Source organism: Mauremys reevesii, linkage group 13 (assembly GCF_016161935.1).
Source record: "Mauremys reevesii isolate NIE-2019 linkage group 13, ASM1616193v1, whole genome shotgun sequence".
NCBI lineage: Eukaryota > Metazoa > Chordata > Testudines > Geoemydidae > Mauremys > Mauremys reevesii.
The window spans coordinates 19,897,324-19,915,397 of NC_052635.1; the positions used below are offsets into that span (position 1 = coordinate 19,897,324).

The following is an 18,074-nucleotide window of genomic DNA, read 5'->3' on the forward strand; positions in this document are numbered from 1 at the left end:
GGACCCGGTGGAGTGGGAGAGTCACTGGCCACTGGGCCGCATTGCCCCACAACCCGGAGTGACCCTAGAGACTCTGGCCACTAGGCCGTACTGCCCTGAAACCAGGGGCAGGTCTATGGACTCTGGCCACTAGGCTGCATTGCCCTGCAACCAGGGGCGCAAACCCTCACGTGGTCTTTTTTGCTTACCGCTACTCATCCTTCTCAACATCTGCATTTCTGTGAAACAGATCATTTGCTCATGTTTCTTCTTTGTTGCCCAACACTCAGTGCCATACATCAGAACTAGCAGCAAAGAATCCTGTGGCACCTTATAGACTAACAGATGTTTTGCAGCATGAGCTTTCGTGGGTGAATACCCACTTCTTCGGATGCAAGCTTTCGTATTCACCCACGAAAGCTCATGCTGCAAAACATCTGTTAGTCTATAAGGTGCCACAGGATTCTTTGCTGCTTCTACAGAACCAGACTAACACGGCTACCCCTCTGATACTTGACATCAGAACTAGATAGACCATCGTTTTATAGACTTTCCCTTTTACTATAACTGGAATCTTCCTGTCAAATATTACACTACTTATCTCTCTCCATTTGAGCCAAGCATTTATACCTCTACTTTTGATCTCTATTTCCCCATTTTCCTGGATTTGGGAATCCAGGTACTCTGCATTTTCAGTATTGTCTGTCCATCTAGTTTCATGGATAATTCTTCAGCATTCACATTTTTGAAATTATGATAATTATAATATTTTTCCTTGGCTTATTTTGAGCCTATGTCTCTCCAGCACATCTCTCTATTTATCAAGATTCTCTTCTGGACTATCGTTCTCACTGAATAGAATATAATTTGCAAACATATACAAAGGTGCCTCCTTCTGTATGTTCCTTGTGAAGGTATCCAAGATGAGGATAAACAAGAGTGCTGATCACTGACGTACTCCCACCTTTATTGATAGTTCATCTGTTTCACCACTAGAAGTTCTGACTACTAATGTTACTTCTACATATGTGCCTTGAACAAGTTCTGGTACCTGTTTTCTCCCTCATGTACCATTAGATGTTTTCCTTTGGAACTTGTGGAACCATATGAATTTTTTTTTCTTTTTCCACTAGCTGCTTCCGTGCAAAAAGAGCCTCTGTTGTTGATCTTCCTGGTGTAAAACCATACTGATCTGCACTAATACTTTGCTTCTTAGTCTCTTAGCGCTCGTAAGCTTCACAGTGCATGCAGTGTTTGTAGTTGGGAGGATATGGGCGAATCCCGCATCCATTTCTCCATATCTATGTGGGAGTTGGCTGCAAGAGAATTCTCTTCACTGGACTTGATGGTGATTTCCAGCCATTTGTGTGTAATCCATACATGTCTTTCCAGTAGTTTTGGCAGCAAGTGGAAGGCTGAGCAGCCAGATGATTCTCTTGATTCTTATAGAGATATTTCTCCCTGCAAAAGGATTTCTCATTTGAGTGTGGCTTTGGCTTACAGAATGGAGTGACGCTCATACAAAAACTCTTTAAGCAGCAAGAACCTGCATGGTGACCACATCTGAACTTGCTCCATCTTGAGTGAGCTCTGAGGAGGACTGTCAGAGGAAGAGGTGGGAATGAGAAGGGGAAATAGGAAAGATTAGACCTTGGAATTGAATTGAATACCCATTTGGGTAAATGTTTACTGTGGGGAGAGGGGCTTTTTTGTCTTCTCCTCCCTGCTGCCCCCAAACAGAGAGATGTTTTCCTTCAGGCTCATATCATTAGCTAACCTTCTCTTAGAGACATAACAGTGTAAACATCCCAGGGAGCTTATATGTTATGTGTACAGCAAATCTCAATGCAGTCGTTTTGTTAATTTAAAAAAATGGTGTTCAAAACAGCAGTAACCAGTTGTGCTTAAGAACTGCAAAACTGTAAGGGCATACCGGAGACAAGATATCTCTGTACAGAAACTGCAATCCCTCCACTCATTGCTGGACTGCTGCTACCTCTGTGGTGGAACATGGCAGCTGTTTAAAAGTGCACAGAGGTGGCACCCAGTATCTTAGAATGGGCTGTGAAGAAAAATACCATATCCAGTTGCGGCTGCAATTGTCATGATGGAATTTGGCCAGGAAACCTGGGTGAATATTGTGGCTCTTAAGTTTTAGATCTACCCTGATTGTTCAGTCTGCTCCATCTGAATGAGTTTGAGTGGGAGACACCCTGTAGTGACCGTTTTGCTGACAGATTGCAGGTAGTGCTTCCCTGAATGATTCCTTTGCAGCACTTCCCCTTAACCCAGAGGTGGGCAAACTACGGCCCGCGGGCCACATCCGGCCCACGGGACTGTCCTGCCTGGCACTTGAGCTCCCAGCTCGGCAGGCTAGCCCCCGGCCCCTCCTCTGCTGTCCCTCCTGGGCTGCGGAGCCGTGCGCTTCTGCCGAGCAGAGCAGAAGCGTGTCTAGCTCTGGCCGGGTGGCGCGCCTGCCAGACATGCTGCTCTGAGCGGCATGGTAAGGGGGCTGGGGCCGGGGGGTTGGATAAGGGGCAGGTGGTCCTGGGGAACACTGAGGGGACAGGGAGCAGGGGGTGGTTGGATGGGGCAGAGGTTGGGGGTGGTGGTCAGGGGACGGGAAACGGGGGGGGTTGGATAAGTGTGGGAGTTCCAGGGGGTGTGGCTAGGGGTCGGGGCAGTCAGGGGACTGGGAGCAGGGGGGTTGGATGGGTCGGGGTTCTGAGGGGGGCAGTCAGGGGGCAGGAAGTGGGAGGGGGGATGGGATGGGATGGGGTGGGGGCCAGGCTGTTTGGGGAGGAACAGCCTTCCGTACCCAGCCCTCCATACAATTTTGCAACCCCAATGTGACCCTCGGGCTAAAAAGTTTGCCCACCCCTGCCTTAGCCGCACAGGATCTTGATTTTGGTCCATTACCACAATTCCCAGCACCATTGGGGCCATCCTCCTCGGGTGTCCTTGTGGCTCACCAGGTAGCACTCTGAAGTCTCCTCCTGAGGCTTGGGCTCATACCTAGTGCTGGCCCAGCCCAGTAGCACTGGGGAACAGATGTGCTGTTAGGGCAGGGGTGGGCAAACTTTTTGGCCAGAGGGCCACCTCTGGATGGGGAAATTGCATGCAGGGCCATGAATGTAGGGCTGGGGCAGGGGGTTGGGGAGCGGGAGGGAGTGCGTGGTGTGGGAGGGGGTGTGGTGTGCAGGAAGGGGCTCAAGGCAAGGGGTTGGGGTGCAGGAGGGATGTGGGGTGCACAAGGGGGCTCAGGGCAGGGGATTGGGGTGCAGGGATGGGGTGCAGAGTGTGGGAGGGGGCTCAGGGCAGGGGGTTGGTGTGCAGGAGGGTGTGGGAGGGGGTTCTGGGCAGGAGGTTGGGTGCAGGAGGGTATGGGAGGGGGTTAGGGGGCTCAGAGTAGGGGGTTGGCGTGTAGGGGGCAGGAGGGGTTCTGGGTGCAGGCTCCGGCCTGGTGCCGGTTACCTTGTGTTGCTCTGGGGTGGCAGTGGTATGCAGCAGCTCAGGCAGGCTCCCTGCCTGCCCTGGCCCCGCACCGCTCCCGGAAGTGGTCAGCACCACATCCTTGTGGCCCCTGAGGGAGAGGAGGTAGAGTGCTCTGCGTGCTGCCCTTACCTGCAGGTACCTCCCCTGAAGCTCCCATTGGCTGCGGTTCCCCATTCCTGGCCAATGGGAGCTGCGGGGGGCGGTGCCTGCAGGCGAGGGCAGCATGCTGAGCCCCCGTGCACCCCCCCTTCCCCAGGGGCCACAGGAACATGGTGTTGGCCGCTTCCGGGAGTGGTGCGGGGTTTGTGGTGCCACGGCGGTGGCTATCCTGCAGGCTGGATCCAAAGCTCTGACGGGTCGGATCCGGCCTCCGGGCCGTAGTTTGCCCACCCCTGTGTTAGGGGATTTTCCTTTGCTGATGAGAGGAGCTGAAGTTCTTTCTGTTCCCTCTGGGTGTGCTGGTGTGTCTCGACGATCATGTGGTGCTTTTTCATGCAAACCCCTTCCCTAACAAGCATGCTTTTCAGAAATCTGAATGTGGTGAGGAGGGGACAGTGGAGCAGGAGGGGACATTGAGGGATTTCTGCATTGTAGTTTCAGCTCCAATCTGAAATGAGCTGGATGAAGTAGGTGAGACCCACAGAGGTAATGGCTCTGGCACCAGCAGCACCCAGCGCTTGTGGGTGACAGAGTGGAGACAGGTGCCAGATGAGTTGGTAGGGGAGCAGTGAGAAGCAAAGCCATGCCAGTATAACAGGGGTAGGCAATCTATGCCACAGGTGCCGAAGGTGGCACACAAGCTGATTTTCAGTGGCACTCACACTGCCCAGGTCCTGACCACCAGTCCAGGGGGCTATGCATTTTAATTTAATTTTAAATGAAGCTTCTTAAACATTTTAAAAACCTTATTTACTTTACATACAACAATAGTTTAGTTATATATTATAGACTTATAGAAAGAGACCTTCTAAACACGTTAAAATGTATCACTGGCATGCGGAATCTTAAATTAGAGTGAATAAATGAAAACTCGGCACACCACTTCTGAAAGGTTGCCAACCCCTGCGGTATAATGTCCCTGGCCTTGAGGGCATGTAAATGCTGCAGGGGTTGCCTTCACAGTCACTGCACTGCTGTTTGCTAGCTCCTTGCTGCACACAATACTTTGGAAACCTTTCTCCTTTAGCATCCTTGTCTTGTCTTCTAGCAACTGCTGAAGTTAAAAAGAGACTGAACAGAGGGGTAATAGAGGATGGGTGGGACCTCTGCACTGGTTGTTGAACAATGTCTGACTCAGACTGGCATCTAGCATAGTTCTAGGCCTTTTTGGTTTTGGTGCAAAACACTACCCCATTTAGTTTCTTGGTAGCCCACTGGATTTGCTGGGTACTGATATGCTCAGCCTTGACTAGTCTGGCAGCTGAGGGGCTTGTAGCAATGCATCTGTGTTTACTTGCAGGAAGCATTGCTGAAGTGCCACCTTGTAAGCAGATGCCTAGCAAAAGCCCATGGCTTCAGAGTCCTTCTGCTTCCCTGGAAGCTCCTGAGCCTGCAGCAGAACTCCCAGAGGAACCTGCTTTGTGTATTCTCGCTTCTAGGAGTCAAGCTGGGTCAGAACTTAGGGCTGGGTTACTGAAGCCCTTACAGATTTACAAGGGGGCTCTCGTACTTTGCTTTGGAGTGAGACAGTGAGAAGTTCTGCTAATGAAATGTGGAAGGTGATGCTAACCCTCTCCTCCATTCTGCACTGTGAGGGATGGGGGAGGGGAGGGAGGACCCACAGGGATTGCCAATGTCCTGTCTGTTCTTCTGTTCAAATTCATTCCATGGGTGTGAGATCTTGTAGTGAGCATCTCATCCTGTGCTCCCCCTGCAGGCTGTTCTGTGCAGACACATGCCACGTGCTGTTCCCAGAGCTGGAATTGGCTGGTGCAGCTGCACACAGATGTCTTGCTGCGATAAAGTCAGTGCACCGTTAGCTAAATGTGTCAAACTGGCAGCTGCATTCATCTCGTTTCAGCTCCATTCCAGGGATGGCAAAAACTCGTTGCCAGAGGGACGCAGGGAACTTAACAAAGGGTCAAAACACCATTCTTCAGCTTCAGAGTCAGGTGAAGGGGAGCAAATCCCAAAAATACAGTTCTGGGGCAATACAGTAAAGAGGACAGCTGTGGGTTTCGCCATGCAAAGAGTCAATGGAAGAGCTGGAGAGGGGCAATGGAAGAAGGGAGGGTCAAGGACACTGAGGAGGTGCGGGTTGTTTGGCCAGTGAGTCAGACAGAGAAGCCCAAGGGAAAAGCTGCTGGCTGTAGCTTTAGAGAAGGTGGAGTGGGACAGGACTGGATGCCCACTTCATGGTGTGGGGCCCCAGGGTGGAACCCTCTAATGAGGGTGGGCAGGAGCTGGGTTGGAGGGGCCCTGCAGGAGGAGAAGCATTGGTGGAGTGACACAGACTCTGGAAGGGGAGTATGTCTGACTGTAGGAAAAGCTCCATTTTCCAAAGATGGGAGGGGAATCATGCCACACCCACCTCACTGTGCCCTGGCCTCACGCTGCCATATGTTGGAAACAGTCATTCCTGCGAATGGAAGAAACTGGGTGCTTTGTTGCTGCTGGGTGCCTCGGCAAAGCAAGACACAGGAACACCTGCACAGTGTGTCCAGTGCTGAAAGGAGACCAGGGGATGCCATTCAATACAGTGTGTGTCATAGATAGAATGGTACTATCAGCCCTGAGCCTCTGGGTTTCACTGTCCACTGTGTGAGCTAATGGCTTGGAGAGCTAGTGATTGGTTACGTGCTGCTTTGTGGTATGGGGTGGATTGACGCTAGTGCATTTCCTACCACGCACATGGCTGTGGATCAAAGTTTTCACTTAAAAACAAACCAGAACCCAGACAGATTTCTAGCACTTCTGGTTACAAGGCTACACTCAAGATGGGATGTTCTTCTAAATGCTCTGCTCTAGGAATTATTTGGAGGGAGGTCTCTGACGTGTTAGATGGGAGGTCACACTCTGTGATCACAGTGGTCTCTTCTGGCCTTGGAATCCATGAATCTTCAAAAGCTCACCTGTGTGTGAACAGGTGCAGTGCTGTCTACAGGGAGCCTGAAAAAAACAGTTGATCAAATGACGGTTAACTCTGGAACATAACGATGGTGACATGAATGTCAATTTTGTTGCTGATTGTGTTAGCAGACACATCCAGCTGCAGTGATGTGCTCATCTTGCAGCCCAAGATCCCTCCCACTGGGGACTCACGTTCATGGGGAAGGGAGGCTTGCTTAAAAGGCAGGGAGCACAGGTTAGTAAGCTTCCTGTCCAAAAGTACACTTAAAATCCTCTTCCCCAGACGTTGCATAGGGTGCCTGGATCAGGTGTGGGCTCGCCTGGCATAGAGTTTGGCTCATGTTTGGGGTATATGCTGCCAGCTGGAAACCTGTGCTTGCTGCCCTCCATAGCCAGGGCTCGCTTTCCTGGGCTGTTTGAATAGTATGAATAGGGAATACCTGAGCCTCCAGAGCACGGTTTAGCCCCCTGGAGGGAACATGGGCCCTGGTCACTCTGAGGTTTTAGTCATGCATGGAAGTTCAGACTAGTGGAAGGGTTTGGTTGCCTGGCAGCCACATGCTGCATGGGGGCATTAGTGTTAATGCCGAGGTACGTAAGAGTTGAACTAGGCCAGTGCCCTGCAGCCAGCAGTGAAACAACTTGCAGGGCCCATTGGCTTCACATATCCTTTGTAGAGGGGGAGGAGGAGGTGAAGGCCGATGGGGTGGGGATGAGCTGCAGTGTGGGAGGAAGAGGAGGTGGTGGCCCCGTGTTCTCTTTCTGTAACTAAATCCCCGGCAGGGCAGGGGGATGGAGGAGACTGGGGATGGGCAAAAGAAAACCTAATGCAATGGAAGGAGGGTTTGCAGCAGGTGGACACAATGTGAACAGTCGGATCTGACAGCAAGATCCATGCAGGTGCTCTCTGCTACTGAGGCTAGTCTGGAGGCTGCTCTTCACAGGAGGATTCCTCCCCCGCTGGTTATCAGAGCAGGATCTGGCTTGCCAGTTTGTTTTTGATTTTCCTGTTGCCAGTTAGCACCCTACTTGTGGCCTGGCCATGGCTACTGGGGAAGTGTAGCTGTGTCTCCCCACAGAGTGTATGTGGGACATGTCTGCATTCTCCATTGTGGGAGAAGACACCTGGATGAGAAGATGCTCAGGCTTGCTCAGTGTCCCCAGCCTCAAGCACAGGAGCCTCTGCACATGGGAGAGGATGCAGGGGAAACCCGTGGAGCTAGGATGCTTCTTATATCTGGAAAGAACTATTGCCCAGCTGAGCCCCATTCCCCATCCCCCATCGAGAATGGGGGCTGGGGAGCAGGAAAACATGGGATGAGGAGATCTCCAGAATAACCAGAGGATGGGGAGAGACTGGGGAATGGAGATGGGGTGCAAAGCACCAATACAAGGGGAGGAAGAGAGCGCGAGGCAGGACAAGGACTGGCCTTTAAATAGGGGCCAAGACCACCTTCTCAACCACAGCCCAAGGAGAGTTAAGCCCTGCCACTCCCTCAAATGGCTTTATGGCACCTCCTCTGTGAGGGAGGGGGAGCCATTATCCTGGCAGCTCCCTCTCTCCAAAGCCAGCTGGCTTAGTGGTGGTGCTCTGAGGTGAGATTAACCCTGCTAGTGGTGGTGCACTGGAGTCTGGCTTCACCCACTGGATCTGGCAGACTGAATTCCCAGCTCTAACATTGGGAAGGTGGCGTTGCCCAATGAGATCTCTCAGCCTTGCAGGCAGTTATATGGAAATAGACCAGCTCAGGCCTGTCCTACCAGCACCCTTAACCCATCTCTTCACCAGCTGTGCCCAAGGCAGAGCTATTGCCACAGCTGTGTTTTCTCATTTGGATGCCAGGAAATGAGAAATAATGAGCCGCTTATCTCATATGCCTGGGGCAGGTAGCAGCAGAGAGCTCCCAGCATACTTTGCCACGTTAAGCTGCTTCTTGTCTCTGTGCTACCAGTCCATAATGCTTGCGCCTGCGCTGCTTGTCATGTGGGAAGTTCTTGATCCTGGGGCTTTGTCGGGGACAGGTACTCAGCTGAGGAATGCAGAACCAGTTTGGGCTGAGAAACCCGAGACCACGAAGGAGCTCTTAGTGACTCCTGTGAGTCTAGCAGCAAAACACCTGTGCCCAAAGCCTGTACCAAGCCCTATACATGAGTCTGGCAAAGGGCTCTTCAGAAGGTGGCGCTCCCACGTGGGCAATGGCTGGTGGATTCACATAGCACCTACTAATCCTGCTCTTTCCCAGCCTTTCCCCCTGTGTGCTAGGCTGCAGGGAGCTCCTGTCAAGGTGAGCTCTATGGTGCACAGGGCTGTAACCCTGTGTTCAGTGGGTTCCACGAATCCTGCCTCCTCCTGCAAAGTAGAACTGTGCTGGTCCCACCACATCCAGGAGGCTGGAGGGACCAGGACGTGTCCTGGAGCATGTTGCAGGAGGAGGAGTTGGCCCTGGCTAGCTCACACTGTCAAGCACTCTACATTGGTTACAGTTGCTCACTCAGAGCTTTCAGAGGCACTTTCTGAGCCTGGTTCTGGAGTGAGAACATCCTTCTGGACCCCTTCTTGCAGTCCATCAAGTTCCCTCAACTCCTCCTCCCCTGCCTAAGGAGTGACCCTGGAGGTGTATTGATCTCTGCAGGGGAGGGGGACAGAGCTGACTAGGCAGTGCCCAATAGGGAGATAACTGATTGCTTTGGGGTGGGGGTGGGGGCGGGGGCTTTGGGAACCTTGTGTGCAGCCGACAACCCCTTTTCTTCAGCCTTACGGATGTGGGGCTTCCAAGGCAACAAAATGTGTCCACCGGGGGAGGGGCCTGTCCGTATGTGTCCTTGTATCTGTGTGTCTGCCACTCGTCTTTTGTATTTTGTCTCTTGTTTTGCAGATGAATCTCTGAGACCAAAAATATTTTAGAAAGTTCTGTTTCAAGCTGTTAATAAGTTTTGTCAGTTTGTTCTATGCAGCTGTGGGAATGTCAAGGTAGGAGGGACAGGCACATTCAGGGGTGACCAGGGAGTACCTTGGCTTTTCCTGGGTGCGAATGGCCTGGGCAGGGGAGTGGCTGGTGGGATGATGGAGCCAGCATTCTGAGCTGTCACAGAAGGGGGAGCAGTAGTAACAGCTACATCAGCGCTTGCTGTCTGTGCTGGTGCTACCCTATGGTGGAGGGCATGGTGCTTAGCGGTGCTCAGAGCAAATGCAATCACTTAAAGGCATGGTGCAAACATTTGTGCACAGCTGTGGGCACTTTGTGGATGGAAGATGTGTTATTGGTGTGTTAGGAGGTTGCTTTGGGGCTGGCAATGCTAAAATGCTCTAGAATAGAGAAGGAGAGAGCTGGTAGCAACCCCTATATTCAGGTTGTCTAATATTTTCCATTACAAAGGATTCTTGCAACCTTTTCTTTGAGAAATGTTCGTCTCACTATTGTTTACAGCTGGCATTTGATGTTCAGCAGGGGAAAGGCCCTCAGGCCACAGAAGTGTCTGTTCTTTGGGCTTATCTACGTGGAGAAATTTGCCAGTATAATTAATTATACCACTCTAGTTATACTGGTATAACTCTTATTCTAGAACAAGAAGAACAATATAATTATACCAGCATAACTATACTGGTAACTTTCCCCATGTAGAACAGACCCAAATCCCATGAAATTCTGTTCAGCTTTTGCTGAGATGTGAACTGTTACAAACAGCTGTGTTGATGTTCCTTTCTGTGATGGTGTTCTTCAGGGGAGAGTTGCCAGAATCACTGAACACAGGAACCTTCTCTGGCAGGGCCCATGCTGTCACTACAGCAGCTGCAGCAAACACGGCACTGGAAATGTCTGAGAGCTGTCTGAGCAGCAGGGTGGAAGAGACCTGGGCTGGGCTGGGCTTACTCCCCTCGACCTGTCAATGGCCCTGATGGCCCAGCCCCCTCCTCTAGGGTCATCACATGGGGCTGGGCTTAATTCCCCCCTCTAGCATAATAGATTTCCGTTACCACCAGCTAGTGTGGGTCACAATTTGTGCTGCGATGCTGAAGGTTAGGGGTTTGAATATTTTTTTTCCAAAATAAATGCTTCACTGCTCCTAACTCAGCATCTGGAGTCCTGTGCCCATGATCATGGCAGCTCATTGCTAATGGGAAGCCCTTCAATGACAAACGTGTGTGTGCGCGCGCGCATGAGGGGAAGAACAGGCAAGCACTGTTCAATAAGGAAACAATTTCAAGCCCAGGTTTCCAAAGGGTGGTTACGAACACACACACCAGAAGGAAGGAGATGAAGGGCTGTCAAAACAATGAGGGGGAAGAGATTTCTCCTTGGTTTATAACTCATGCTTGCCCTCTCTGATTCTTTCCCTTTTGTTTTCCCCATTTGGCAGGGTTTTTAATTGTTCTTCCTTTCCAGTGAAGTTGGTGTGGATGACACCTCCTCTGGTTCACTCTCTGGGTAGTGCACTGGTCTCTACGGTAACTGAGAAGGTGTCTGTGTTAACTTGCCTTCTCTCTGCTGGCTTTGAGCATCTGAGCAGAAGGCCTGCTTGACACACAACACTGCCCTGCTTTCACTGGAGGTGTGATTTTAAGCTGATTTAGTTAAACGGTTGCCAGTGTGTATGTGGACATTCATGTCTTGCTTCGGTAAATTTACAGGCACAAACGGAAGTGCTGTAACCCGCATCAAACCCATAGAATTGTTTGCACCATTTAACTCACATAGGTTTTTGACTGTACGTGTGTGTGCGGACAAGGCCTAAAGCTCTGTGTTTTGTCAAGGTCTGGTAAACAGTGACTATTATGCCTGTGACAAGTTGGTGGATTCCTGTTTATCAGGAGATGTAGACCATAGATACTGTTCCCTATCCCTGCTAACAATATTCCAGCATGGCTGAGGTTTGTCCAGCCCATTTCACTAGGGTTCACACAGTCAGTCAGGGGGCATTACGCTGAAAGGCTTCCAGCACTGATGCTACACTGATCTTTACTTTGAGTGTTTGTGTTATGTTTTGCAGAAGTAACATTCATCCTCAAGTTGATAATGAAAATTCAGAAGAAAGAAAAGCAGGTTTGTGACCTCTCCTTCACCTTAATCAGTCTTTGAGGCTTCAATGCCTCGTCATGTGTGAGTGGTGGCTACAGCAAGCCGACCTACAGCATGTTTGTTGTGTAGCCAAGAGGTGTGTGTCCATTTCCAGCTTTCAGCCCCTCTTGTCAGGGCCACGGACCTGTGCTTTGAAATGTAACTGAGGGCTTGGGGCATATAAATCTCTGCTTGAGGCAAGGGCAGAGAGTGGGATTTATTTTCCATTTAATAAACAAGACACACTTAATTGTTTATGTTAGCCTGGGTAGCGAAGCTCCTACCATTCCAGTGTGTCTGGCTTCACAACCACTGTGATTTAGAAAAACCGGTAAAGTTGTTACAATAAGTGCTAATAAATAACCGTCCCAGATAAAGCTGGAAGTGGAGAGGGGGTGGGGCAAGGGGAGGGGAGGCCTGCCGTGCCAGCTCAGGAACCCTGCTCGGTTCAGAAATAATCCTGGCCACCAAGCCTCTGACCCTTGACTCTGACCTGCTACATCCGGTATTACGATACAAATTGAATGAATAAATCTGCTACTGGAGGAGATTTATGAGCTGCTGGTCATTGTCTCTGCTATTTGCACAGGGAGAAGCTGCCCCTGGGCTCTGTGATAAAGGGATAGAACCTGTTCAATGTATGGAGACTCTGCCTCTGGGGTGAAAGGTGTTTGTAGGGTGTAAAACAAGCCAGTCTGCCCTTCATGGATTTGTGTCCATGCTGCTTTTAATGGGAAACCATTAAAGTGAGCATCTAATAATGGGATAAATCTCTTAAAGGGAGTGGGAGCCTCTTTCAGCCTACTCAGAAGCAAAGCCCACAGAGCAGCAGCTAACCCCTTTCTGGGGTCTGTCCTTAATGACAAAGAAATGAATAATAACAAAGCTCAGCTCAAGCCACCTTCACTGCTTCTAGTGCTCTTCTCTCAGGACTGCTTAGCCCACATGTTAGATCCTCTCTCTCTCCAGGTAGCCACTGCCATCCCCCTTGTACTGTGCACTCCTTTTGTAAGAATCACATCTGCCCTGGATGATTTGAGTCTTACAAGTGGAGTATTTTAGTTAGTATAGGAACGATTTTGTCCCAGTGGCTTTGATCACGGTATGCGGTTGATTCTTATATTAGTGATTTTTATAAATGGAGTGCACTGTATCTGGTTTGGATAGTGAACTATCCACCCCATGGAGTCAGCAAAGCCCACTCAGCCCTTTCCCAGCAGAGTGCATGCTGCCAGCAAGATTTAATGTGTACCAAGGAAAGGGAGCCTGGTAAAAATGCTTCCTCATTGGCAGCCTTTCCCCAGGTGTGGTTATCGTGCAGATTGCTGGCAGGTGTTCCCTTGAAACAGTGGCATCAGATGGGATTCCTGTAGTGATGGGTCCTGAACCACCTGAGCAAAGGCAAAGAGACATTGGGCCAGGTTCTGACCATACTTTTCCTGGTGTAATTCCACAGCAACTTGCCTCAGAATCTTTTCATTCAGGAGCTGCCCATTGCCACTCCTGGACCTGTGCTCTCTCTACTTTGGAGTGGGCTGCTCTGCTATTGTACCAGAGAAGTGAGATGTTTCTACTGTCTGTCCTGGAAAATCACAGCAGCAGGGGGCCCTTCCCACAGCCCTACCTGCTTTCCTGCCTCCAGAAACTGCTCCCAAGTGTGCATGGAGGTAGAAGGGAGAGCAGCAGGCAGCTTCGCTTCTGTGTGGGGTAGGGGGTGTAGTGCAGACCAGGACAAACGAAAATGTTGCAGGAGCTGGTGCTGCCAGAGGGAGTGGGGGAGCCAGTGGGGCTTCCTCCAGAGTGACGTGAATCTCTTACAGCTCCCGTTCCTGTGGGTGAGGCTGGTGTAACACCCTAGTGTTGGAAAGCACCTCTTCCCCCCCCAGTGCGTCTGTGCCTTAGCCAGGAAGGAGCAGTCGAGAGAATGAGGATGGATGGCATAGTGTGGTCAGCAGCCAGAGTTTAATGCCAGAAGAGAGCACCAGATCATCTAGTCCAGCTGTTCTCAAACTGTGGGTCGGGACGCCAAAGTGGGTCGGGACCCTGTTTTAATGAGGTCGCTAGGGCTGTCGTTAGACTTGCTGGGGCCCGGGGCCAAAGCTGAAGCCCGAGCCCCACCGCTTGAGGCTAAAGCTGATACCCGAGGGCTTTAGCCTTGGGTTGCGGGGGGCACAGGTTACAGCCCCATGCCTGGGGCTGAAGCCCTTGAGCTTTGGTTTTAGTCCCCCTGCCCAGGGCAGTGGGCCTCTGGCTTTGGTCCCCCACCCAGGGCAGCGGGGCTTAGACGGGCTCATGCTTTGGTCCCTCCTCCTGGGGTCGTGTAGTAATTTTTGTTGTCTGAAATGGGTCAGGGTGCAATGAAGTTTGAGAATCCCTGATCTAGTCTGACCTTTGTATATCACGGGTCACCAACCCCAGCAGCACCCATACATGAACCGAACAACCGAAATCAGGCCAAAGTATTGCAGACTTCAGCACTTGGCTGTGTTAGAGACCCAGAGAGAACCAGAGAGCTTGTTAGTGTGAGGCAGCCTCAGTGATGGCAAGCAGGGGGGATGCGCTGCACTCTCTGGGCATACCTTGCCTGGCCTGGAGTGCTAGGCTGGTGGGCCTTCTCCTTCTGAGGTGCTTTCCCTGCTGCCCAGGCTGGCCCCAGCCCCTCCATCTTCATCTGCACAAATAATTCATTAACAGAAGCCATTTCTGCCAGTAAGTAAAGACCAAGGGTCTGCCAGGCCAGGGCCAGGTGTGGCTCTGGGTGAGCATGGCCTGGGTGGGAGACAGTCAGTTCTCTCTGCCATACAAGGGGCTGCCTGTATGTGGAACTGCCAGTCATAATGGACCTGGCCCTCTGTCTCATGGCACTGTCAGCTGGTCCAGCTGTTAGCTAGAAATGCCTTAGGGATTTCTACAGGGCTGGAAGAAACCCTGGGTAGGTAGTGAGGTGGCAGGGAAGGTCCCTGCATAGCATTTGGGGCTGGGAGTCCTGGATGAAAGGGCAGCGGCACTGGCTGTGGCGGCACTCCTCTCCTCCCCTCCCTGGGGCTGGATCCCTGAGCTGGAACACCTTCAAGCTGACTGAGCTTCCACTTTCAACGTGGACCAGACTCTTCCCAGTAGAGAGGCCTGTCAGTGTGGCATCCCAGTAGAGCTTCAGGGCCATTGTTCGTGGCAGCCTTCTGTATGTGGACTCTGGAGAGGATGTGGCACTCACAGAGTTTTAACAGGCCCTGTGTGTGGCTTGGGCTGCATTCAGTTCTGCACGGGTCCCTCATCCATATCTGTTTTCCCCTTTGTCATCTCAGGGTGTGTGTGCATGTGCACATGAAAGAGACATGTTAGGCAGAATGTCGAGGCTCAGATGTGTTGCAGGCTGTGAGGTGAGGAGATGCCGCTCTCTCCCTTTGGAGATGGATTCGCTAACTGCTTGCTTCCTTTGGAAATCCCATCCCAAATTACTTTGCTTGCCAGTGCATTTGAAAAGCCTGGTGTGCTGTTAACATTATCAGTTGTTGACTGCAAGGCCTGACATAGCATTCCAAAGTCTTCCTCGGTCATCTGGATCTCTTGGTATAGGATTCCTTTCTCCTTGGGGAGTCAGGTTTTGTCATCATGGTGTGTTTTGCCTGTTGTGGTTGGGGCTAGGAATGCCAGGTCTTGCACACAGACCTGTTCTCACTATTTATATTACTAAGTGGTCTGATATTCGTGGATTGTTTGTTAGTGCTTCTAAGTGCTGTGTTTGCATTTCCTTCCTTCCCTGTTAATGCAGGAGAAATGAGGATTTGTCAGCTGCTGTGAGTAACCTTTGAAATCTGTCACCTTTCCATGTGATTTGTGGGGCGCCCAACCTGGAGGCCCATGTCCTGGTGGGGTGGGGGTTTAGAATCTGATTTAAGCATGTTCTTCTTCGAGTGATTGCTCATATGCATTCCAGTTAGGTGTGTGCGCGCCGCGTGCACGCTCGTCGGAAGATTTTTACGCTAGCAACACTCGGTGGGTCAGCTGGGCGCCCCCTGGAGTGGCGCCGCTATAGCGCCAGATATATACCCCTGCTGACCCATCCGCCCCTCAGTTCCTTCTTACTGCCCGTGACGGTCGTTGGAACAGTGGAGTGCGGCATCGCTGTCCTCCACAGCCCTAGCTTCTCTTATTTCTAGCTTATTGTGTATATAGTTCAACTTTAGTGTAGTTATAGTTAGTTTTACTAGTTTAGTTGTAGTTAGTGTTTGTAGTCCAACGGGGGATTGGGGGACTAGCCCCTTTTTCCCCTGACCCGGTGCGGGCTCATGCCCAAGGCACCAGGGTTTAAGCCGTGCTCGGCCTGTCAGAAGCCGATGCCAGTGGGAGACCCTCATGAGTCTTGCCTGAAGTGCTTAGGAGAGTCTCACCTTCCTGATAAGTGTCGAATTTGTAAATCGTTCAAGCCAAGAACAAAGGAGGAGTGGGACTTTCGCTTAAAGCAGCTCCTAATGGAATCGGCACTTAGCCCTGCGGCGCTGGCACCGACTGCCCAGCAGTCTGCATCGGTGAGGAGTGCACCTTTGGCACCAGCTCACTCTGGTACCGAGTCCCGGCACCGACATCAGCCGGCACCGGCTCCCCGGCACTGATCCCTTTCCCCCTCGGGGAAACGTAAGGCTGCGCCGACCACATCCTCTAAAAAGGATCATACACCCAGGCCCGCAGGCCGGACCCCGGTACCTACGCCGGCACCATCAACTCTGGCACTGCAGCTCTAAGCTCCTCCTAGCGCGGCACCGTCGATTCTGGCACCGCAAGGGCCGTTGAGTCCAGTGCCACACAGCTCCCCGGTTCACGCTGCGGTTGAGCTAGCTCTCCCTTCAACTCCCGAGACTTTCTCGATGGCACGAGAGCTAATTGCGCTGACGGAGTCGACACAGCCTCAACCCCCGGCACCGCCGGTGCGGGTCGTCAAGTCAGTTGTCAAGCCGGCCATAACGAGGCCCCCTTCCCCTGACCACCAAGAGAGGCGTCACTCCAGATCCCGATCTCGGAGACATTCCCACTCACGCTGGTCCTGATCCCGGCACCGCTCGCAGTCCCGGTACCGCTCTCCATCGCGGTACCGGTCGTACTCGTGGAGACGCTCACGATCCCGGTCCCCGGACAGACACTATCGGGACCGGTCTGGCTCTCGGTACCGTTCTCAGTACCGTACGTCCCGCAGCCATTCTCGCCACAGAGACTCGAGATCCCGGTCGACCTCCCAGCACCGGCGTGGTAGATGGTCCCAATCTCAGTCCCGGCACCGACAGGACCGGTACCGTTCTTCGGTACCGCCCCGGGACCGAACGGCTGAATCGGCGGCACCGTCCCAGGGCCTCTCGGCACCTCCATGGCCTTCGAGACACCCGTCCATCTCGTCCCACACCAGCAGTGCTTCCTACCAGCAGTCCGAGCCACAAGGCCAAGAGCAAGGCCCTTCTCAATGGGCTTTCTGGACTCCGTGGGCGTACCACGAAGCGCAAGGTGCCCCATTCGCGGCTCAGCGCTCAGGTCCCTCTGACCATAGAGCCCCCGAAGCCACGGTTAGCAGGCCTCCTCCCACGGGCACTGACGAGGCGCCACTTGTTTCTGCGGAACCTGAAGTTCCTCCCGACGCAGAAGCAGCTCCGCCGCTCACTGACCCACCACAGGATCCCTTGGTACCGGGCCTCTCCTTCTCCTCCTCGCCTGATGAGGCGGTAGCGGGAACATCCTCCTCGGGTCCTCCTCCTATTGACCTTCGGGCTCATCAGGACTTGTTACGGAGGTTAGCTCAAAACATGAACCTGCTGGTCGAGGAGGTGGCAGAAGTAGAGGACCCAATGGTGGACATATTGACGGTGGATGCCCCCCTTCGAGTGGCCCTCCCCTTCATCCGTACTATTCAAAACAATGCTGATACCACATGGCAGTCCCCAGCCTCCATTCCACCGATGGCTAGGGGGAGTGGAAAGAAAATACATGGTCCCGTCAAAGGGCTATGAATATTTATATACCCACCCTCCTCCCTGCTCACTGGTAGTACAATCCGTCAATGAACGGGAACGGCATGGCCAGTAAGCGCCGGCTCCTAAGGCTAAGGAGGCGAGGCGCATGGACTTTCTAGGCCGTAAGATCTACTCGGCTGGCGGCCTTCAGCTTAGGGTGGCCAACCAGCAGGCCCTCCTGAGCCGTTATAACTTTAATACATGGGTGTCTGTAGGCAAGTTCACTGAACTCCTGCCACAAGACTCCCGTGCAGAATTTACGGCCCTTTTGGAAGAGAGTAAAAAAGTAGCCAGAACCACCCTCCAGACATCCCTGGATTCAGCGGACTCGGCGGCCAGGACTCTTGCCTCTGGGATAACGATGAGGTGCATATCCTGGCTCCAAGCTTTGATGCTCCCACCTGAATTGCAGCAGACGATTCAGGATCTACCCTTTGATGGTCAGGGTCTCTTTTCAGAGAAAACCGACCCGAGACTG

The 18,074-nt window shown here is 52.1% G+C and overlaps 1 protein-coding gene across 21 annotated transcripts in view; it reads left to right on the plus strand.

Moving 5' to 3' along the window:
• The window catches only part of CHD6 (chromodomain helicase DNA binding protein 6), a 213,146-nt gene that overhangs the window by 67,975 nt on the left and 127,097 nt on the right, over nt 1-18,074 (plus strand). For 16 of the 21 annotated variants that reach the window (XM_039499177.1, XM_039499178.1, XM_039499180.1 and 13 more), the window contains 2 exons: nt 11,533-11,585; nt 14,906-14,980. The exons of 2 other annotated variants lie outside the window; for them this stretch is intronic. In XM_039499177.1, coding sequence (XP_039355111.1) covers nt 11,559-11,585; nt 14,906-14,980 — 102 coding nt within the window. In that variant the 5' untranslated portion in view covers nt 11,533-11,558. The remainder of the gene's footprint in view (nt 1-11,532; nt 11,586-14,905; nt 14,981-18,074) is intronic. 3 more of the 21 variants (XM_039499181.1, XM_039499182.1, XM_039499174.1) reach the window with 1 other exon arrangement.